The following is a 24890-nucleotide window of genomic DNA, read 5'->3' as shown; positions in this document are numbered from 1 at the left end:
TAATAAGATACAAATTGTATTGATATGGTGGCATTGTCATTCACATTAATGATAAAATTATACTTTGAAACATGAAAATATAAACACTTTGAAACATGCAAATGTAAAACTATTTTGAAATATTCAAATCTAAAACATGCAAACGAAAATTATTTTGAAATATGCAAATCTAAAACTAATATAAAACATGCAAATCTAAAACTAATTTGAAACATGCACTTTTAAAACATGCAATTGAAAATTATTATAAAATATATAAATTAATTAGATTTTGAATGCAAATCTAAATCTAAATCAAACACGCAAGATTAAACTATTAAATGCAAGCTTAAACAATTTTGAATAGAATTCTAAATTTAAATGAAACTAATTAAAATTAAAATCTAAATCAAAATAGAATATTATAGCTAATTTTGAATCTCAATCTCAATCTACATCTAAATCTAAATGAAAATCTAAATAAAAAATAGTAATCCCACCTGCAAAAAAATTACTCAAAAACTTCAATCTATTCATTTCAAAAACTCTAATCTAATCCTCCAATAATCTCTACCTCTTCCTTCCTACAAAAACATAAAATGAGAATGAAATGGGGAGCCTTTGTTTTATAACTTGTGAGAGGCTTCTCATATCCCCCAATGGATGTCTCTTCACATTCCACGAATTTGTTTCAAATTCCCCCACTCCCCATAGGAAATAAGCATGAATGTGCATGCAAAATTATATTTAACAAAAAAAATCATATTGAAATTATTTTGGCCCTGTTTTTTAGGGGCATAATTTTTTGGGCCCTATTTCTTTAGGTTAATTCGACCAACTATTATTTTGGTATTTTTTAAATTTATGACTTAATAATTTAATATATAATTTAAAAAATTGTAACTGCTCCCTTTTCTTTTTTATTGATAAGGAATCATGTCATATTCCCGTGCTGGACATTTGTATTGCCATTGTATAGAATGCCTCTTGGTGTAATTATAATTATATAAAAAAATTTATTATTATAATATTATATTAGAGCTTAAATATAAATTTTATAAAACAAAATTTGGAAAAATAAAAATTGCTACTAATGGAAGTTAATGATTGATTAACTAATGTTAAGATAATTCTCTAGTTTGACTTTTAAGGTCATCAGATAATATATATTGCAACATTACATAACAATGTCACTACTCCAACAAATGTGAAAGTAATGTAAACATATGAAGGCCATATGGATCATTATCATTAACATTGAAAATAACATACAACAGAAGTATCGAAGGCTCCAAATATTTATGTTTTAGCTTAAGATGCTAGTCAACAAATACGACGAGAGTAAGAAGCTTCCAATGTTACATCTCCAACAAGTGTTGCATATATGATATTTGCAACAATATCATTGTTTCACTTTTTTTCAAACACCAGTCAAAGATTACAGAAATTTGAATCCATCGACCCTAAAATACAATTAAGAAACCCTAAAAGGCATTTTTCAACTAAGAGTCGGGAATCACAAAATTTCATGAAAAAGTAGTCATTCATTCATTTACTTATGTAACCAGAACTCTGAAAATATTGTTTTCAAAAAAGCTTTGAACACAGGGTCAACACAACCTACTTGTTTCATAACTTTCCCTATAAAACTTGAGTTTCCCCACATTTTAGTTCGGGATACTAATGCAAGTTTTCCCCATTGTTTTATTATGAAGACAATATTGTACAAAATGACAGTTCAAAAATTGAAGCCATTTATGTCCGTGTTACAGTAGGTGGAGTTGCAGAAATAGACGGCCTTCGAACTAAGATGCCCTAGTTTGGGGGGAAAAAGAGGCTATATTGATAAGGATCAACAATTGGAGGTTTTGAAAATGAGAAATGGAAATTGGGGCAAAGCTCCACTCAGAGTGCATGAAATATGTAGGAAAAATCTTGTTTAACTTTAAACTAGAAAAGCATATTTAGTATTCTTAATGCCCTTAGATAATGCCGTTTCTATTCATCTATGCGTGCCTCCTCACCTGTTGTCGCGATGTACCACTATTGCCACTGCTTGCCACATACGTAGTACTTGAAATATGAGGTGTTAGACATGCAATCTAGGCATGTATGCAAACTATCAAAATAATAACCAGGCACGTTGAAAGAAAGTAGAATGCATGTTGAGAATTTATTTTCTCTAAATTTTTAGGATACAAAAATTAAAAGACCACTGGAAAAAATATAAACCACCAATCAGAGAAAAGGAAAAAAATAGACAAAAATAAGTCTAATAATAACTACAACTGAAACCATAGAATAAAATTGGAAGCGCTATTCCCAAAACATGGATTAATTACAAACGAACACCCAAAAACTAAAAATTAGGGCGCGGGCTATCGATCTGAGTTCAAATTATACTAGTCTCGAAATCAATCATCATTCAAAGCCTACAAACGAAGCTTATATCGTTTTTAAATTTTGTTTCAACAGCAGCCCTCTGTTTCGAACTTTCGGTCATGCAGTAAAATTAAAACAAACAATTTTTCACTGGTATTGAAACCCCATAAAACAATTCAATATTATCGTTTATGCAGCGCATCTCCACCTGCATTCCCTTTCCATTTTATTTGCAAAAGAACCTTTCTTCACAGTGAGTGGTATATAAGCAAAAAAAATTCTTTATAATTTGAACGGTTGTGATCCATTGACGGAAAACATGATGAGTGGGGAGTATATATCTCTCGGAGTAATTTACAATGGCGAATCTTCATTGAGTTTGTAATTAAAATTTTTAGTTAACGATGGGTTTTGTATGAAGAAGTTTTAGGTTGATGATTTCTGCATGGTGATTTTTAGTGGGATGGGTCATTCAGTTATATTTTTTAGATTGAATTAGCTTTGCGGATGACTGGATACTAGATGTACTGTGTTTTTGCTGCTGGATATATCACAGTGGAATTCGAAGATGATTCGAAAAAGTTCAGATGTGAACTTTTCAGATGTGAACTTTTTTAATTTTCAGTTTTTCCTTATAGGAATGGGGAAGTTCGCAGTTTATTTTTAGCACTAAAACAAAACAGCTCTTATCCCCCATTTGCTGAAATAGTGCAATGTTTCTAAAATATTGTAGCAGGTATGACCGGAGTATAAATGGGTGATTGACATGATGATAGCGAGGGCCGGGTGTGTAGTTTCCAAATTCTCCTTCTCTGCTACTACCAACTTCCACTTCAAATCTCTCCCTTTGAAAACTTTACCTGTTTCCGTTGGGGTTCGAGAGAGGACATTTTGTAGAGTTAGTTTAGAGAAGAGGAACATGACAGTCCAATTGAGGGAGAGTGTGGAGCTGACTGAGGCGGAGGAGAGAATTTTTGAAAGGTTGAGGAAGGTGTTGCACCATTTCAATCTTCCCACACAACTCCGCGTTGCTGGAGGATGGGTTCGTGATAAGGTAACGTCATTGATAACACGCCACTCCTAATGTTTTTGAAGTGAAAGTATAATTTATGCAAGATTAACTATAGTCATTCAGTCATATATGGATGTTCACAAATCAATGGCAGTGTCCTTATTTGCATAATAGTTGATTGTTTGCGGATTAGTATGCTTCCTTGACCTCGCCTCCTTTTGTGTGGAAATTTCCTCTTCATGCAAGCTTATAAAAAATTCTTTCCCCTGAAGTCTGGAAAATGTGCGATTTGGAATTACTTCTACAACTAGAAAAGTCCTCGTATCCTCTTATTTTCCAATAGTTTCTGTTTTGCACATTTTCTAACTATGTTTTCTATTATCGATTATATTCTTTATTGAATTTTCGGTTTTTGCTATCTTCCAACAAAATTAAAAAGATTTATTAGCATATTCAGATTTCCTTTGTCTAGAGTTTGAATTCAGATTTTTCTGTTATCGGACACAGTGATTACAAGAAGTTGTAACAATTTTAAGCTGTGGGTTTAACATATTACATGGTTTCCGGATTTTGAAACTAAAGAAGGTTGAAGCCTTATATGACTTGATTGACAGTGTGCTTGAAAATACTGTGTAGTTTGGTTTTCCTTGAATGCAGGTCCATGATTCTTGGATCAGCTTCTGCCCCTAACCTGCATCATCGGACACACTTTCTTTCTCCTCCGGAATCCGTTCTCATCTCAAGCAGTCTCGTTTGCCCATTCGCTTGTGATTGGTCCATGGCCTGTTCAATCAAGTCCGTATATCCAATGCCATCAAAATGTTCAAAATATTTGCAGAATCCCAAGATCCAAATCAGATTTGCAAGGAATATCTTGCAAATTTCAGTCAGCACCATACAGAAAGGATAATTATGTGGCCCAATTTTCCTACAAAGAATTAAAATGGGTGCCACCTCTTCATTAAGATGCCTTCCAAAATTTCCTTTGGCATTGGCAAATTGAACAATGAATATGAGCTCATAGGGAAGATTTTTGTAATGCATTTCACAGAAGCTTTTCATAGAAGGAAAACCTTGAAATTTGTGTTCATGTAAACTGGAAATCATTAGGATCTGTATAAATACTTAGGGTGTGAAAAGAATATTACTGGGATGTCTTTTTTAGGAGAATTTAGCACGATCTTTCAAGGGAAATCACTTAGGGTTGGTTTCCTGCTTTCAATCCAAGAGACAACATTTCTTATTCAAATTCCTGCTTGGGTTTGGCTGCTTCTTATTTTTATCAAATTCTGGCAAGAATTCTCCATGCAAAACATAAGTGATGATATTGATGAGTATATTGCATCCTTAATTTCACGGGAAACTCAAGGCATCTTAGCTATTATGCAAGAATCTCTGTGAATTTGAATCTAGACTGCCCAATTTTGAATTGTATGATTTAGCATGGGAGCATATTCAGATTATGACAGTATCCCTTTTTTCTGTAGACTCCATGATCAATATGGACACCTTGCATGGGTTTGCCTACACAAGAGAAGCAAGAACATTTTGAACCACAGAAATGTCTGTCGGTCAACAAGGATGAAGATATGCTTACTAAGACAACAATAAAATCACATAAATTGCAATTAAATGGACAACAACAAAGCCATATGAATCCCAAACAACAATGAAGTGAAGAAATAAGTTTTAAAGGTCTTGACTAGAAAATGTATAGTTTCAGTGAAAAAACGACAATCCTTTGTGGCCCTTGAGCAGGCCCCCTTTTGAGCATATCCATTTTAACTCACTGCCGTGTGCAACAAGGTCTAGGACAAGAAGATTGATGAAAGAGAATATCTATCCTGGAGATCTCCAAATATGTAATCTCCTCAATTATGATTAACCAAATTTTACCCTAAATCACAATTTCTATCAAACAATCAGGGTTTAAGAGATACCTTTCATTTTGATTGAAGCCTTGCAACATAGCTAAGAATTTATTATTTATAATCCTATTCCATAGCTATACTTCTTCAAGAACAAATATGATCAAATCATTAGTTTGCTAAAATTAATGTTAAGGTGACCCAACCATAGAAGTGTTAAGTTAAGGTGATTTAATAAGGTGCCCTAGAAGGCCCAAGAGAGGATATACCATGCCCCTTGGCCTCATGTGGTGGCACGTGCCATACACATGAGGTGGGCTATCTAGTGTGGTGTCCTTTTGCCGTTCTCCTTCATCTCACCACTCCTCACTTGATTGTAAATGATTGAACACCCATTTTCCATGGTAAGGTCTGTGGGGGTCATTCACAATAGGGTGCCCAAAATGTCTACCCTTCCTAAGACCATAGGAAATCCACTTTGTCCCCCTTTGGCCCCATGGAGACACTTTGGTCACAACCACGAGGTTGTTAAGATTATAGCTACAATCGGATTGATTTAATCATAAGATACAATGTTGATATAATATATTATATATATAGTATTATAATTATACTATATATAATATTATAAATACATTATCTATATATATATTATAAATAATAATACATATGTTATATTGTGGTTTATATTGTTAATATAATAACTAAAAATGATCAATCATAGAGATATGTCTCTTCATGAGACATGTCTTCTACTCTTATATGTATAAGATATTCGGATCTGCATTTGGAATATATCTATAACAATGGCAATATAATTACATTTGCAGAAACAATCCATGCTATTGAACATGGTATTAGAGTGAGGTTGCAAGTATAAAAATAGAATTAAAGGAGGAAATGGAAACAATAGACATTGTGCCAATCATGGGGAGATTATCACTATGGGGTAGAAAGAACCATATGACTATACAAAGCAGACGATATCAGAATATATCCCAGAGAAGATTGGCGCAGAACCATGGTAGTAAAATTATTAAATCTCTATAATAAAGATAGCGGAGGATAGCCAATGCATCACAATGACTCAACAATCATGGATTAATCGATGGGTTCTTATAGGGTGAGAATCGTGTAAATGTGATCAATAGGTGTGACAACTTCAAGTGTATCTTCCAATAAAAATATATGTGATGGGAGATCAATATACAAATCGATCATTACAATCTTGCAATAAAGCCTACATACAAACAACACACATCATCCATCGAATACCATGTCCAACATAGGTGACAATGAAGTTACCCTTCAAATCAACGAAGATAAAAATTCAGAGATAGAACCGGGAAGAGTACATACTCAACGATATACATTTAATTTTTAACTAGACATCACTCAAAGGAATATATGATAGCAACCAGAAGAAGAATTCAATGAAATCATAATCCTATAGAAGGATCCTGTTGCAAGAAGAAATAAATCGAGGAAACAAAGACATCGGGAGGATTGGAAAATCTCATATAATTGACAATCTTATGGGTGAGGAATTACAACTCGACTACAATCACGTGGTGAATCATAGGAAAAGTATGAAAACCAATCAACATTTAAATAGAATAACTTGTCAACCTATGGTTAAGGAAGATACTCCAATCTAGCTAGCAAATGGAGAAATCTAGGATGTGAATTAACTAAGTAACGACACTTGGACCTGACTTAGACTCGCAAGGGTAACTCGACTCGTGACTCGACTCAAATTCACCCATGACTTGGCAGTGAATTGGCAAAGTGATAAAACCCTTGAAATTTAGAGATTTTTTTGGATTTAAATTAATTCCATGCACCCATTCTTGAATAAAGATTAAAGACACAATAACATCATAAAATAGAAGGTAATTTGATCACATACGTAACATACATCGATTACGTAATTACAAAGGCAAAAAAATTAAAATCATCCGGGTCATATGAGTCAAGCGAGTCACCTAGGCGAGTTAGGTGAGTCAGGAGAGTAGACCCACCGAGCTAGGGTCACGGGTCGTTTTGACCCGAATGAGGTAACTTGACTCGTTGACTCAGATGACTTGCCCGACTGGCGGCGAGTCTCGTTACTATCAATTAACCAACAGTAGACAGAATAAAAAAAGGAAAAGAAAAAGAAAAAGAGATCGCTGGGGATGATACTTAAGAACATTATTAATAAGGCCAGTAAACAATAACTTAGCAGCGACTCATATTCAAAAATTATGGGGAGCTTATAACATAGATAAATCTTTGCTTCAAAGAAACATCAGATGTTGATTCCCGTTCACACTTAGCACAAGATCTACTACACATTGACTGTTGATAAATGATTAAAGAAAAATCCACAGTGAGAAGTCACTAACAACGAATATATGAAATGCCCGAGCAATAAAGTCCAGATTAAACACATCAACCATCCAAAAGAAGCCAATGTGGAAAGTCTAAAATGAAGTTGCTGATAATTTAAGAGGATACAAGTTTATTCTATGTTAGTGAAGGTAGTAATGATGTTTAAACAAACATGGTTTCTAAAGTCACATGGATGGTGCCATCAGGGAAAGACACTGAGTTATGTACTGTTCCACGTCACAAACAGAGTGATGAAAAAAATACCATATTGGGCAATAGGTCTGTATACAGTCAATTGACTGCAATAAAAATACCAACAGCAGCATATGAAGATTCGATTCAATTATATCAATAGCGTAAGGGACTGTATAACGGAGAAAATTATCTTCCACATAAGAAAGATAACGGTAGTACCAGACACAATGATGGTATACCTACTAAAGTTTCAACCCTACGCTTACACACTTTGAAAAAAAAAAACTATAAGCTTATACGATGATGAAGATTTTGGATGCTATAGCTGGCAATCACAAATTATTGTGAGTCTGAACGAAAAGAAAGAACATTGATATTTCATTGGGAGTGGAGTTAGAGAATAATAATATGCGAACGGTTATGGTCCACAAATAGCATTAATAAACAATAGAAACTATCAAGCATCTGCACACATATATATTATTGCGGAGCCACACAGTACCAACAGCAATACATATATAATGAAAGAAAGAAAATGATAAATTAACTTTAAGATCAGCAGAGATGGTCTCTGTTCACGTCAGTATGGAAGACAGTACGGAGATGATTAGTGCAAAAATCGTTTGTCTGCAGATTCATTTATTATTATAATATTAGTTAACGACAATACATGAAGATGATGAAAGTTGTGGAAGTTGAGTACTTCAAGTTAGTTGTAACATGGTTATACACTACTTCTAAGTGAGCAATATATATTATACCTCTTTCAAATTAAAAGACATTGAGAATGAACATCATATGAATGAAGTATCACATTGGCAATAAAATAATGCTCAGAATACGAAGAGGGACATTCTTATAGTGAAGGTCTAAATTCATCAAAAATCAATAAACTCCTTGCTGCTATGTCGCTTGATTGGGTTGGTAGATGATCAGAGGATTGAAATCTTATATCCAAATAGGCATGTATGAATATTACCAAATATATCATGGCAGATATTGAAGGTGACGTTTGTCCCAAGCTTCGGATCAGGAACTTCCATAACAACAAGGTATGCACACAGTGATATACCATAGTTATGGTTTCTCTATAAACCAAACATCACCAGTAGAAGCAAACAATGCCTTGTTTCTAGTTACTATTGCATAGAAGAATACTCAAAGGAGTTCATTGAACACTTACCTATTTGGTATGATGACCATCACCATAATTTTACTCAAGATATGCAGATGAGACAAACCACTAAAGTGTTACTAAAGGGTTGATGATATAAGAGTGAGAATTTCACATTTTGGGGGGGGGGGGAATAATAATCAATGTTCCATTCCCACTTGAACCATCTTTAGAGAGGAGATGTTTCATCTATGTGCAGATAAGTATTTTGTATCTTTGAGTTTTATATTTATCACTCTCTTATTTTTAATTTTTGTACATACTATAAAGGTTATTTGCCTAGATGTTTTCCTTTATGCTTGAGGTTGTTCTTTTGGGAAAAGAAAGTTGGTACTTTACACATGCTACTAGATATTGTGTAGACTCAATCTAATGATAGTAGCTCCAAAAAAACCCTGATGATCAAGATGAATAAAATGAGCCTCTTGAAGCAAACATCGTTGATGAATAAGATTATGAGATTCTTCTACATTAAGAGGGAGTACGACACTACTTTGAAGGCAACACAGTAGCTTAGAAGATTGATACTCAGAGGAAGTCTAGAAATACATGTGTGTGACTGCATGATTTTGATGGACCTACACTTGAGTGCATCATAAGGAAGTATTGAAAATCAAAAGATTGATATAAGATTTAGAATGAGTTCGACAGGCATCCTTGGGTGAAGAGAGTTTCTGGGAATTAACTAGAGGACCTGACTTCCCAAGATCGATGTTTAGAGGGAGAATTTTGAGGTGCAATCCTTTGTAAATGATATCTTCTCTATGAGTAGAAGTTCTAAGTATAATTTATTGTAATGTATTCTTCTCTATGAGATAGAATTGAGGTGAAAGCCTTTGTACCACCCTCTGATCTAGTTCATGGTGGTTACTATTTCACATATGATATGTAATGAAAGGTGACGATCTTTCATTGACATACATAAATAGAAGGTAACCATTGTAAGATGACGATCTTATAAATGGTAGACATGTTATCATGACAGACTTCATTAAGTTGTTGTCCTAGAGTGCTGGAAGTCATGATAATGAATGTATCACACAAAAGGTATTTATTGTAAGTTGATGACCTAAACAATAGTTTGACCTTGTGTCAAGAATAACTATATTAAGTTACTGATCCGGATTGTTCTAGATAGTTTGACACTAAAATGTTGAGATTATCATTAGTCTAGTTCCGAATTTTGTTGGGGACTATGGTAATGTGTACATCAAGATTGCACCTAGAAAGTTTGATGTTAAGTTTTTGATTATCACTAATCTAGTTCAGAATTGGTTTGGGATTGTGATAACACTCATATCATGATTGACTTCATTACTTGTTGTTCCAGATTGTGTTTGATATCATGATATTGAAATAATTATTCTTGATCTAAAACCATGACAGGCTACATTAAATTGTTGTCCCGAAATGTGTTGGAAGTCATGGTAACTTATCAAGATGGACTACATATATATATATATTAAACATGTGATATTGGATACTTTATTGTTATCCTAATATCAAGGATGCTATCTAATAGACTACATTCAATTTTTGTTCCAGGGTGTCGGAGTTCTGATAACAAACCACTCTCTAAGATATATCATATGATTAATGATTCTAGATGAATCATACTTCAGATTTTATTGAAAGATAACATATGTGTTGATGGATATGTTGATATGCCATTCCAGGAATATCACATTGAGATTATATATCTCTATATGCTTGAGAGCATAATGTGTTCCACAACAAATCCTCCCTAGCTAAGAGAGAGTGTTAAGATTATAGCTACAGTCGGATTGATTTAATCATAAGATACAATGTTGGTATAATATATTATAATTATACTATATATATAATATTATAAATATATTATATTATCTATATATATATATATATATATATATATATATATATATATAATACATATGTTATATTGTGATTTATATTGTTAATATAATAAATAATAATGATTAATCATGAGACATGTCTCCTACTCTTATATTTATAAGAGATTGAGATTTGCATTTGGAATATATCTCTAACAGTGGCAATATAATTACATTTGCAGAAACGATCCATGTTATTCAACAAAGGTGAAGTACCTAGAAGGTGACCTCATTGCCGTTTCTCCTAGTGCTAACTACCCAACTTTCCTTAGCATTATTGGTTTCAATAGTTGGGAGCAATAACATCTTTTACATTAAATCATCATTCTATCAATATAGCTATAATTGGATAAATCAGATAATGATAAATGCATATTAAAATATTAATATAGAGATGCATATAAGTTTGAAGTAATCATTTATTATATTCTAAAATCAAACAAGAATATTCATAAAATATTTGTTATAAAAATATGTATCAAATGCTAAAGGGTTTTAGCTCAATCAGTTGAGCATAATTGGTGAGGATGATAGTAAGAGGAGATAATGCCATCCCCCAAGGTTCAAACCCCTAGAGGCGAGTTTGGGCTAGGTTCTACACCTGGGTGAATTTGATAGACGTGATCCCCCTGTATGTGGCTGCTTAGCCAATGGAAGCTTCTAGTTTAGATGTATGATTACTTATATCATTGTAACCCACTATATAAAGGCAAAGAATATCTATGCATGCTGAGATGTTTCCAAACAAAAAAAAATGTATCAAATGATTTTCATACCCAGAACTCGATATGTCTGAAATTACTCTACTTCTTTAATATTTATTTCTGCCGATGATTGAATGAATGAATGTGGGTATGATAGGGTGACACTTCAATGATGAATTCTTTGATTTGATAGGCATTTGGCGATTGATTTGTGATTCCAAGATGTGTATTGATTGGTGATGATTTGATTGCTCGTTTGTTCACTTTGTTGAATTAATCTTTGCTAAGTGATATATTGTTTAATTCAACCTTTGCTGATTCATAGATTGCTTGATTCCATGATGCATTGATGAGTGATGATGTATTTATGTTTGCTTGGAATGTTATTTACAAGTACAAGGGTCACAACTTTTAATAAGATTTGAGTCACCAATTTTCATTGTTGCTTTCGAGAATAAAATATTATTTTCTTGGTTGATCTCCATTTTTGATCGCATGTCCTTCTTCAACCAAGTTCTTCTCTTTTATATCTCCTTTGAGTGTAGAGAGTCAGATCCTTTCATTTGTTAATGCCCTTATGTAAGGGTATACCCTTTGGTTATGAAAGATACATCTATCTGACAACAACCATTAGTCCTTTCACTTTTTATACTTCAACTTTCAAATTTTTCTTTACCGCTTTTCAGATTTGCACATATTCCGTTATATCTTCATATTGTCTTCTTCTAGATTTACATATCTTATTTTCTTCTTTCTCAATTCTTATTTAATTTCCCTTCTTATACTTCTTTGAATCTGCTCTAGATCTCCTCTATTCTTTTTTTCCCCATTCCATTTGATCCTCCTTCTGCTTTATATCTTCCCATGTAAGTGAGAGGTTGCAACTCTTCAGCACTTCTGCCTTTTGATAAGAGTTACAACCCTTCATAATTTTCCTTCTTTCAAAGAGTAATAACCTTCATAATTTCAACTCGTTCAAAGAGTCACAATCCTTCATAATCACAACCCTTTTTGAAGAGTCACAACCCTTTATGACTACAACACTTAAAAAAGTGAGAACCTTTCATAAGTGCAACATTTTTAAAGAGTCACAACCATTTAAAATCACAACCCTTCAAAGAGTCACAACCTTCATAATTACAACCCTTTCAAAATGTCACAACCCTTCATAATTACAACTCTCTCCAAGAGTTAATAGTCATAATCCTTTCGAAGAGTCACAACCCTTCACCTTTTGAAAGTCACTTTCTTATTTTCTTCCCTTTCCTATCCCTTAATACCTCCTTAATTCCAAGGCTCCGATCTTTCTTCCCCCTTCTCATCTTCCCTCAAATGAAGTTCTCTTCTCTTCCTCTTCTCATTTGAGGGAGACACAACTTTTCCATTCATGCCTTTTGACCATTGGTTTAACTTAACTAAAATTTTAATTATTTCTATTATGTTTTTAAATTTAATTATTATCATTTATTATTCAATCCTATTTCAAGAAGGGGACATGACAGTATGCTCGTCCCAATATTGCTTGTCCTTAAGCAATTATAAACTAGGATGCTTTCTATGAGAAACAAACCAAATATGGAGCATATTGTTGTGAGGTTTTCACACCATTTTCTCAAATATTGACCCCCTTACGTCCCTCGCCCCCACAACCTTCTTTTTGCTTTAGCAGCAGTTTAGTGATCTTGGATGGTTTTAGTTGGTAGTAGTGGTAGAGAGAGAGAGAGAGCATGAAGTTAGTTAGGTCTTTGGGCTAGAAAGTGTAAGTCTCTCTCAAGGGAGGGGACAAAGGAACAATGGAGTTTGAATAAGGCATGCGTGGGAAAAGATGTACACGTATGTGCTACCAACTTTCACATCTGAATTGGTCACAAAACAATAGCCTTTCACAACATAATTTCATTTAAGATCACTAAGCATGGAGGGGGCATGAGAAGGACATTAAAGTGATTAAGTTTGGGATGAGGATATAAAGTAAAAATCCCAAAGGCAGAGGTGGAATCCCCCTTCCCCTTGGGATTCATAATTCCAACACACCCTTGATCTTCTCCCTCCATTCTTAAGGAAAAATCCCAACACACCTTTAATCTCCACCTAAGAATGAAGACTTGGCAATACAAGATCAACTTTGCATAGAGCATGAGGTGAAATCCTTAGGAGAAGATGAATAATTAGATTGAGAAATTGAGAACAAGACATGAGAAATCAGATTTCAAACATGCACAATTCAGATTGAAATGAGTATAAAACCCACCTTGAATCTTGATTGAAGTGTGTGTTGCAATTGAGAGGGTGTGAAAAGGTTTGGAAAGAAACTAAGATAGGGGCAGAATCCGCTCCCTACTTGGGATTTTTAATCCCAACATCCTCAAGATTTTCACCCCCCCAAACAAGATAAATTCAAGGCATAATTTGATGTAGAGATCAAAAGAAAGAAGCATGCTATCAATCCAAGAAAAGGGTGGATGAATCAAGGATGAGACGATAAGTTTGAACCAAATAGACAAGTGTGTAAGTATAATAGAGAATCCTATAGGAGTGAAATCCGCTACCTTCTTGGGATTTCTAATCCCGACCAAGGCAAGATTTTCCCCTCCCCCTTTCAAAGCAACCAAAAGATGAACCCAAAGCATGAGATAAGGAAGGGATGTCAAGTTGAAAGAAATATTAGACCCAAATTATAGATGAAACAATTGAGTTGAAGATTTTGAGATAACCAACATCCAATCTCAAGGAGAGGGAGGAGCCCACCTTCCACTTGAGATTCTCAATCCCAAGACATGCTAAGATTTTTCCCTACATTAAGGTGGAAAAACATGATGGCATGGGGGAGTTAAGGTTAGATTTATATGATAAAGGAAACATGGAAAAATTATGAATGAGTTGCATATGTGAAGTCTAATCAAAGCCAAGAATGAAAGAAATGGGAAAGTTTCAAGCCTAAACTTGATAGAATCCAATGATGAAAGTGGAGGATCAATCCCAAGGGAAGGGTGGACTCCGCCTTCTACTTGGGATTGTCAATCCTAAGAGAGGCTAGAGTTCTACCTTTATAAAGGAACAGGGATCCCTTCAAATCAAACTTGCCGCAAGGCAAAAAAAGGAGAAGGATGAGTTGTTTATCAGAAGAAATGGCAAAAGTACGAAAACACAAAGTAAGAATCCTATAGAAGGGGCAGATTCCATTGGCTTCTTAGGATTCCAAATCCCATGGAAGGCCAAAAATCCGCCCTATGATAGGGCCAAAATCCTAGCAACATATTCTTGTCTCCAGATTTGCACAAGGAAGGAAGAAAATGAAGGATAAGAGCACAGGTGATGATACTTTGGAGACGAGGAGGAAAAAATCAGAGTGACTTAGCACTCAATCACCTCTAATCCATTCGACTTTAATCAATAGATCTAGAGTTGGGTAAGAAAGTGAAGTAACATAAGCAAAAGCAATTTGGAGTCATCAATGAAACATTGATCCAATCCCAACTAAGGGCGAGACCCGCTTCCTAATTGGGATTCATAATCCTAGCAACTCCTAAAATTCCCCGCAAAATTGGGCCAAATTGATGACGAGGTAGAGCTTTGAATGCATGACAAATACAATAGCAAAAAAATGCCTTTTACACCCTTTATTCAGGTCAGTGAGTATGGGAGAATTAAAAGATTAATTGCATATGTTTTCATTGGCCAATTGAGGTGCAAGTCAGGTTGTGTAAAGTTATGCCTTTTCATGTCATGGATTTGCTATATAAGAATGGTGGAGATCCTTCAGTCTTACCACAATCAAAGACAGATTTGCCTCTCCATAAGGCAACAAATTTTATCTTTAGCAGCAATTGGAGGATTTAGACATCAGTTTTGGGATGTTTTAGAGAGGAAACACTGCTGATTTTCTAAGGAAATCAGAGATGAAGTGCTAGAGACAAGATAAAATATGGGCAGATTTACAATACCAAGCCTTATCAAACCCCAAACTTAGAGAAAATCAAGAAGAGAACTTTGATCTTGAACCAAAGAAAATCCATGAGCACAATGTTTTTGCCTTCTTGCTTTGATGTAGAAGAGATAGATGATTTAAAGTGGAATCCAGATTCAATTTCATTTCACTCAAGCTTTTAGATTGCCTTCTTTTTGTTAATGCTTATCATTTTGTGATCTTAATACACTTTCTCCTTTGTTTTGCAAGGTGATTATGGAGCAAAGAAGTTGTTTAAATAATGAATGAAAAGGAGGTTCAATCTACCAAAGTGCAAATTCAAGGCAAGATCAAGATAGAGAAGGAAAAAAAAAGAGTATACAAGTGGAAGAATTTTTTTTACCAACTTGAATTTCCTTAGGCAATTCAAGTTTACTGTGAAGAACCCAACTACATAAAAAACTTCACCTCTTCAAGAAGATCAAGGTCAAGGCATTGAAAGAGACATCAAGCTTGCGAATACTAGCATTTCCAATTATGGCCACGAGAAAATTTTCAAGAACGAAGATGGAGAAAATTTGCAAGGATGACAAAGATTTGAGAAGATGAAGCAATTTGGGAATATGCCATCATGATTGAAAGCTTAATAATGTTGAGTATTAAGAGATTTTCTCATCACTAAATATTCATCTTGTCTATGAGATAAGAATGCTGTGGTGGCACTCACTTGTCTTCAACCAATTTTATGGCTCTAGTTAGACGTGCTCAAGCGCATTCAATCATCTTATGCCAAGTGTACAAATTTGTCATTGGCTCTCAAAAGCATTGTAATTTTCTTATTGGCTCATAAGGTGCTGTCTTCATGTAATTGGATAATAGTGTGGAAACCCTAATTAGGGTTTTTAATGGGTTGATCTTGAATTGATCTTAATCTTTCATTGTAATTGAACAACTATAAAAGGCCAAGGTCTTCTCATTTTTCGGGGGTTAGAAGTTACACATTATGATTGGAGAGGAGATTAGTTAGAGTACAATAGGAGGAGATTGTTGAAATTGTTGCCATAATGCTATCAAAGTAGTTGTTGATTCATTGCTGTTCTTCATGGTGGATTACTTGTGTTGCTTTGGAATATTGCATGGTTTCTTTAATTCCTCATTTAGGATTTTATTTAATGTTAAGTAAAAGTAAAAGTAGATGGATGGAAAATATTGCTGAATGGTGATTAGTGGTGGAGCTAGCGTCCATACCTTTTGGTACTTGTTGAGTGTAAGTAACAATGTGAGGTTAGTCTAGGCCTAAATTGCAAGTGTTTAACTTCTATTAGAGATGTTCATTTAAATTGTGCCTTCATAGGGTATTTGGATGGATATTGACAATGTGAAATTCCTGCATCCGTAGAAGATAGCAACCTCCTATGCGTCCTCTAATGCCTAGTTGACATGGTGAAGCAAGGACTGGTTAGAGGTGTATTCTATCATCAACATTGTCTTACCTTCTTAAAGTTAGGTAAATTTTTTAACCCTTCAAGTTGTTTGTTTGGTGAGAGGAAGTTAAAGTCAAGTTTATATTTATTGATTGAACAACATAAGTCTGTTTTTGATAACCAACATATCATAAAATTGAGTGAAAATCCTCAATAAATAAGGAACCCTGAGGTTGTCTCATTGGTTCATGCAATTCACTTGCATTGTATAATATATGAGCAATTTTTTGATGAGTGAATTATGAGTTTTCTATTAATAGTAACAGTAAAAACATTACAATAGATGCTACTTGTCTTGGCAGATTATATCCAAATTAGACTACTTCCTAATAATTTCTTGACTCATATACATACGTCTGCTACTGTATTATGCACACTACTGACAAAACAAGCTTTACAAGCACAAAATGACACAATTGTACCCTATATCAACTTACTAAGAGAGATTCTACTAAACAAGTTCATACAAAAAGCCCATTTGTTCACAAAACTGGGCATATACATCGATTTTCAACTAGCAAAACTAATTTCATCAACAAGGGTGACAACCTACCCATTTCCTTAGTATTTCCTTCTCGACTTATTTGGGAGTGATCAAACCACCATGGGTGCCCATCTTGTTCTTCTTTGCCTTCTTTAGCTGTTGCTTTGGTTCTACATTGTTCGCCTATGGCGTTAGCTTGGCCAATGACTTTCTTTGGGTGGATTTCATCTCGCACCTCCTCTTAGCCTCCATGTGTTCATTCTCCTCCTATGCTTCCTGCAAATACAGCAACTTGTGCTAACCCCCCCTCGCTTCCTTTATTTGCATATCTTTTGTCTTCAAAGAGCTCTAGACAATAAAATGTTGAAACTCTTATCTTGCTCCTTCAACCAACCTCCACAAACCTTCTCTTGTTTGGAACCCCACACTCGAGCTTGCCCTTTTGATTATGGGGATCATGTCTCTGGCCCACTCTGGCCTTACGCACATCCATGTAGCCCTCAAAGCTTCCTCTGGACTCCCTAGTTGTAGTGCCCATGCCAAGAATGAAGACAATATGTCCAGGTTGGTTCTTGCCCTTAAACTAGTGTTCAAAAACTCCTTTCTGAGCAATTTTGTGATGCACCCCTAGAATTTCTCATCATCAAAATTGAACACACTGTTCAACCTCCAAATCGTAATCTCATTCCTAAATGTAGGTAGTTGGTTTGGGGAATTGAGGGAGAAGTTGGCTTCCATGTTGGCTCTATTGCTTTCGTACTCATCCAATTGTTACTTTCACAGTAACAGTTCCAAAATCACTTCGTTTAAAGGCAAAACTCTCAAGATAGTTCCAGAAAGAGCTAGAATTCCATCACATTTTGGATTCCCTAATGTTGGCATGAGGACGTTATGATGATGTGACCATCCCACATAAGCAAATAAACACTAAGGCCCTAACTTTCTTTTGTCAACTATTGGAGCAAAAAGTTTCTTTGTGCAACATTTGAGTATATTTCTTTTAGTTAATACATACATCCCCACGTACTCCTAGACTTTAATATTTATTGCTCAAAATTGAGTCCTCTATAATCCTATATGAACTTGTCCTCATTCTAATCCAGTAAAGATACCTTGAACTTGGAAGTTTGTAAGCTACTTCAAGTGCTTCCTTTAGCTCCTGTGATAATTTGTTTTCCTTTAATTCTCTCAGTAAGAGTTTTATTCTACGAATGTTTTTATTCAGATGCCATGTTCCTGATTCTGCTTTTATGATTCCATTGATAATTATTTGCGAATCTCCTTCAAGTGCAACTTCCTTACCTCTAATCTCCATATTCTTCACCATTTGAATTGCATGTATGACCACTAGACTCTCTACTTCATTGTTAGTGCCAACTGGGAGTTTTCCACTTCATCATCAATATGTTACCATTCTCGTCCCTAGCAACGTAACCAATCCCTAATCTGCTTGGATTGTCTTGGTAGGTGCCATCAAAATTAACTTTTGTCCATCCTTTGTTTGAAGATATTCATATTTCCGTTTTCACCTCAGGCATCATAGGATTGACCCTCCAAGGCTCATGAGCAGGCCAAAATTTAATGAGAGGCCAGGTGGACTGGATTCTAGCATCATTTTGGTTGAAAGTAACCTTATTCACATTGAACTGGGCTGCAACATTACTAATCAATTCAAATACAACTCTATCTAACCTCATTAGGAATCTTGGGATATCTTCCTCCCTCTGAAAAACTCTTCTATTCTGCTCCTTACAATCACCCACAAAGTAGTTGACGAAGTGACTTGCCAAATAGTTGAGAAGGTGGATTTTTCGTTTGGTATGTACCAAGATATGGTCCATTCCCAGACCATGCTAGGAAGAGGTACATGCCATCCCAACCTTTGCAAAAAGATCCAACAAGCATGCGATAATTCACAATTAAGGAGCAAATGGTCTAAAGTCTCCTCAGCTTTATTCCACAATTTTTTTAAAAAAGGTCCAACAAATCCGATTCTTTTATTCAATTTGTGCCTAATTAAGATTCTTCTATGATCCACTAACCAAGTGGATGCCCCAACCTTCAAAAGGCAATGTTTGTTCAAGCAGACCCCCTATGCCCATTCATCTCTGCTCACCTCGTTTTCCAATAAGGACCAAATTCATCTCATAGGATACAAAATTCATCACTTAGCCCACAAGAAGCAATAAGGTCCAACCACAACCACATCCCTCTCTTGGGGTAATCAATTCATCATTTATCCGACAAGAGGTAGGAACATCTGACAAGGACTAGAGCCAATGAGTCATCTCTCGGGGTAATTTAACCAATCAGCTTAGATACATTAACTCAATCATATGACATATCTAATTTACTAATGGTGTTAAACCCTAAGGGTTTAGGATAAGGGAGCGTGATATAGATCTATGTAATGTCCTATGAAAAAGTTTCAATTTGACATGTTACAATTTTTATTGTGGAGATTGGTTGGATAATTTGTATCTAGTTATTGAGGATGCAAGGGTGTTGTAACCTCTTCTTTTTCCTTTTTAGAGTCCAATTTGCTCGCTGATTAAGTTGCATCAAGTAGTATCCCTTAGTCTAACAAGCACATGCTCTACTACCACTTTGAATGTCCCCAAATTACAATTGACCAAATTTTGTCCTAGAACACAATTTTTGTCAAATGTTTAGGGTTTAAGAGATACCTTCCACTTTGATTTAAGCCCTGCAATATTGTTAGAGTTTATTATTTATAATCAAGCTAACCTTCGCCAACAACAAATATGATCAAGTCATTGGTTTGCTAAAATTAATATTAAGGTAGCCCAACCACAAAATTGTCAAGTTAGGCTGATTTGATGAGGTGCCCCAAAAACCTCCTACTCTAGGCCCAAGAGCGGATATACCATCCTCCCTTGCCTGGATAGTTTAATTCCCCAGTTGGTTGGATAGGTAGACAATGCATGTCTTGATATTCATGCTTGTGTTGTAGACAACAAATGAAAGCTAGCTATTTCATGTTTGGCAAGAAAGTAGATTATTTGCCCATCCAAATAGCGTTGATTCTATTTCATCCAGTGGCTTCATCCTAGGCAAGAAACATGAGTTGATTCCAGTTCGACAGTCTAGTTTCTCATGGCTACTCGGGGAGGCAAGACAATTTGTTTTCATCAATCCATTAGGGTCCTTTCCCTCACCCATTCTTTTTCTTTCCTACTGATAGCTCCACCCTTGGAAGATAGGCTCATTCCATCTAGGGTATTGAACACTTTAAGGAGGTTCATTCCATCTAAACAAAGCCATCGGGAGTAGGCTAACAACTGCCTCTATATTCAAGGAGGCCTTATCCTAACAATTGGATCGAGAGGGTTAGTTTAATGCATTGCTAAATAGGGGGTGAAGGGTGGAGTCGATGTTACGTATCAAAGCAATTATCCCGGTCCAATTCTTGCTCTTATTCTTCATATCATTTGGGAATGTGGACAAGAACTATAGTTACTTGATATAGTTGCCCACAAGAGCTAACTTGATTAGGACATTAGGGTAATGCCTCCTAGTTTCTCATGATGGAGTATGATTCCCAACTGTCTTTGAGTGGGAAGCCCTATCCACCTATCATTCAAACCAAACAACTAAGCTACTTGAGGGTGTGATGGAGTGCTTTTTTCATTTTATCTTCGTGAGGATGGATGGATGAAGCTTCCTACTCCCTCCTCCTCCCTCCTGAGGGTCAGCGGCCTTCCTCCTGCCTTTGAGCCTCTTTCTACAGGATACTCCTTCCTTAAAGATCAACGTGATATCATAGACCATACACTAAGTAGGGCATGTGTTGATTAGGATGACGTACTCTTCATTTGTTTCCATTTAGTTATTGATCGCCTTTAGGTTCTTTGGGCAAGGAGAAAACTTTTCCCTCTTCCCACTATGATTTACCTAGATGAGGACCTCACAAAATCTCAGGTGGCAGAATTGACACATGCTTGGGGACTTGCTGTTGAGGCTAGGTGTGATGGGAAGTGGGGCCGTTATTTGGAACCTTGGGGCAGTTATTTGGGATTCTTTCCCTCCAGGGTGGGAATTGAGATCAACTACGAAGGCCAAATGATGGTCAATGGGGCAGTTGGGCATGGGGGAGTCTTTGGGTTGCTCCCTTCATGTCAACTATTTGAAATGATACTTCCTGGTCTATGCCAAGTCTTCTTCTAGATGTTATGGGTTCCATAGACATTCTCTTGTTTACTAAGATGCACGAGAGCCCGACTTGCCCTCTACCTAGGGTGTCCAACGTTTAGTGGTTTTCGGCTTGCAGGGATGGGGTCAGGTGTTCTAGTGGGGTCACCTACTTACTTAGGAATTGCCTTCTTTGCATGACTTCCGTGGTGTTTACTGACAGTTCGGCTAGATTCATGTGGATTCGTGTTACCCTATTGGTTGCCCCTACCAGGGACAACTTTAGTGTTGTTTTCAACTTTCTGCTTGCTTCCTTGGCTTATGCTATACACAATGATTAAGGTGGGGATCCTTTTGGCAATTTTCTTGATTGCATCGTCCTCTTTTCAATCATCATGACCTCATCATTTTGGGGGACTTTAATGCACAAACTAGAGATTGTCATATCCCCCTCCATGACATGGCGACGGATTCAACTTGTCTCTCTGAGTTACATTTGTCCACCTTGGGTTTGCAACGTTATTATGAGGATGGCGGAGGGCCCTTCATGAGATATGGTTGTAATCTCCTTTAGCTATGCAAGTCATCAAGCTTAGCAGTTTCCTAGCTCCAACTTCTTCACCTATTGGCCTCACTATGGGGGTGCAACTGTTGTGGACTCCACTCTTTCCCATACCTCTTTACTTCCTTCGACCAGCCGGTTCACCATCTCCTGCATTCCTTTTGCTGACCACACCCTCCTCAGCCTTACTCTTAGGTTTCCCCTTCTTGCGACCCCCCCTCACCCCCCCTCGCTTGCTGTCCCAAGCCTCCTTCTAACTGCACTCTCATCTTCTTTGACAATGGGGACCAAGATCTCTTTACCCCTCACCTCAAACCACTCCTTCACTTTGACCCCCTTTACCCCTCCCTTACAATTGTGCGCCTCCTCCTTGTTTGATTGCTTCACCTCCATGCTTTGGGTGTCCACCCTCCTCTCCATGCACCACTTGGTCTTGCTTTCCCGCTACCCCAAGTGTCAGAACTCTTTCCCCATGAACTAGTGGTACAACGAGCACTGCAAGCCCCTCCACCGCTTGGTTTGTGTTGCTTCTTCTACTTGTTTTTTTGAGCTTTCCTTGCTTAAGACCTCTTGTCGCCACCTCCTTTTCCATAAGAAGCGGTTGTTCGTCATCTCGCCGTGTAGATCCTTTTGCACCTCGCTTTTGTAGTCCCCCATGTCCTTCTAGCGCACCCTCTTCTCCCAACTTCTCCCCCCTTCCACGCTTGATCCCGCCTCCTTGGCTGTGCGTGCTTCCGTCCTCTACAACTTCTAGCCAGCCCACCCTCCTCACCCCCCACTCCATTTCCATCTCCATCGTTAATAAGGCCATTAGATCCACGAACAATAGTAGATCTATAGATGAGGAGGGGTTCCAGGTGAAACTATTTAAGTTGGGCACTTCTGTTTTATGCCCTTTACTCTCTATGCTCTTTAACAAGGTCTTGTGCACTGGTTTCCCTTCTTCTTGGTCGTGATATATCATTCACCCGATTCAGAAGACCAAATCAACCTCAGATCTTGACAACTACAAGATCATTATGGTCGGACACTCATTCACTAAGCTATATGCTACAATACTTCATACCATCCTTGGGAGTTAGGTTGGCTCCATCTCAGGGCGAGGGGGCAAGTTGGTTCTAGGGTAGACTTTTAGACTATGGACCACATCATGACCCTTCGGGCTATCTTTGAGGAGGCTAGATATTACTTTGCTAAAGTCTACTTCTACTTCGTGGACTTACTATGTTCCTATGGTTGCCTTGTTTTAGACTTTGGGATTTGGGGATTTCAGAGAATTTGTTGACGACCATCATTAGGTTGTATGAGAGTGTGATTGGCAGATTTAGGGCTTCTTTGATCCTATTTAGAGTGCTATTGGGATGAAGCAAGGGTGTCCCTTTTGCCTCACCTTGTTTGGCACTTGTATTGATGAGCTGGAGGCTTTCCTTAGAGAGCACTTGCTCTCGGGGGATGGGTGAGTTTTTCATCAAGACTTTGGTCTTCATTTTGCTCTTCGCAGATGATGTGGCTCTTTTAGCCTCTTCCTTGGAGGGCCTTCAGAGTTTGCTTGATGGCTTGGCATCCTTTTGTGACTCGCGACAGTTGATAGTTAACTTGGGAAGACCCGGGTGATGGTATTTAATTGCTTGAAGGCCTCTCATCTTCATTTCTTTTTTCAAGGCACAGAAGTTGAGATGTCCTCTTCCTACACTTATCTAGGGGTCAAGTTCTTTAGACCTTGTTTCAGTTTGAGGCCCAACATGTAACCCTGCATCAACTAGGGTTATAACTCTCTTGCCTTGCTTGAGAGACATTGCTTTCAACATCATTGTCAAGACACCACATCCAAGATGGTTCTCTTGGATACTCTGGTTAGACTAACAATGTTTGGGGACCCTCTCTTTTGGAGTTGGACTAGGCTTCGATCGAGAGGGTCCAAATCCTTCTTCTGAGATGTATCATTAGGTGCCACTAGGGTACTCTCCACAATATTGTTTTGGCCTAGTTTGGGGCACACCCTTTTAGACTTGGTGTTGTCTTTGACTTGGTATGGCTCCTTCATCATCTTGGTGCTTTGTTGATTCGGTTGAGGGGAGACATAGGTGCTCTTACTTAGCCTATCGCTCCTCTGAGGCGGTTGTAGGTGTTGACTCCACTAGTTGGACTCGGTGTTGGTTTTCTAAAGGCTTCTTTAGTGAGGTTTGTGGGGATTGAGATGGACCATCTTCCTCCTTTCCAATACTCCTTGGATGCACTTGTTCACTCCTCCCTTTCCATCAGGAGTTGAATGGGCATCTTACGATGGACATTTATAGGCAATATATCTGTATGACTTGGACCGACCCTACCGGGGGGCTAGAGTTGCGGCCTAGGATGGCCTTCTATGTTGAGCAATTCCTTGACCTACAAGATGGGATGATTGTGTAGCCTTCTTATCTCTCCCGACATTAGTCGCATGCATTGCACATCTCTCTAGGGTCTTTTAGAGTTGGTTCCCAACGGTTTCATATCCTAACAGATCACCAAATTGATAGAGATGATAGGATTTGTTGGCTTTGTGACATGGGGGAGCTTGAGACGAAGACACTTCATTTTTCGATGCCCTTGTTACTATGAGATTATAGGGAGATTTTACTATCTTTTCAGGGGTTGTTAGTCTCTTTCCTCTTTTGCATTTTCAGATTAGAGGTGCCTGGCCCTTTAGCTTTAGGAGACCATGAGACTTCAGGGGCACACCATTTAGATCCCGTCTCCTTCG

The 24890-nt window shown here is 36.8% G+C and overlaps 1 protein-coding gene across 9 annotated transcripts in view; it reads left to right on the top strand.

Moving 5' to 3' along the window:
• The first annotated feature begins 2310 nt into the window (after positions 1-2310).
• LOC149578277 (Polynucleotide adenylyltransferase family protein) overlaps positions 2311-24890 on the top strand; it is a 189851-nt gene continuing 167271 nt past the window's right edge. For 2 of the 9 annotated variants that reach the window (XM_089828065.1, XM_089828050.1), the window contains exons 1-2: positions 2311-2614; positions 3095-3415. In XM_089828065.1, the coding sequence (XP_089684191.1) occupies positions 3128-3415 (288 nt within the window). In that variant the 5' untranslated portion in view covers positions 2311-2614; positions 3095-3127. Of the gene's footprint in view, positions 2943-3094; positions 3416-24890 lie in introns of all 9 variants that reach the window. The other 7 variants (XM_089828052.1, XM_089828060.1, XM_089828057.1 and 4 more) reach the window with 7 other exon arrangements.

Source organism: Cupressus sempervirens, chromosome 1, assembly GCF_028749045.1.
Source record: "Cupressus sempervirens isolate cs-2001-9-10 chromosome 1, ASM2874904v1, whole genome shotgun sequence".
Taxonomy (NCBI): Eukaryota; Viridiplantae; Streptophyta; class Pinopsida; order Cupressales; family Cupressaceae; genus Cupressus; species Cupressus sempervirens.
The sequence above is the reverse complement of the archived record's forward strand: the minus strand, read 5'-3'. Positions and strand labels throughout refer to the sequence as shown.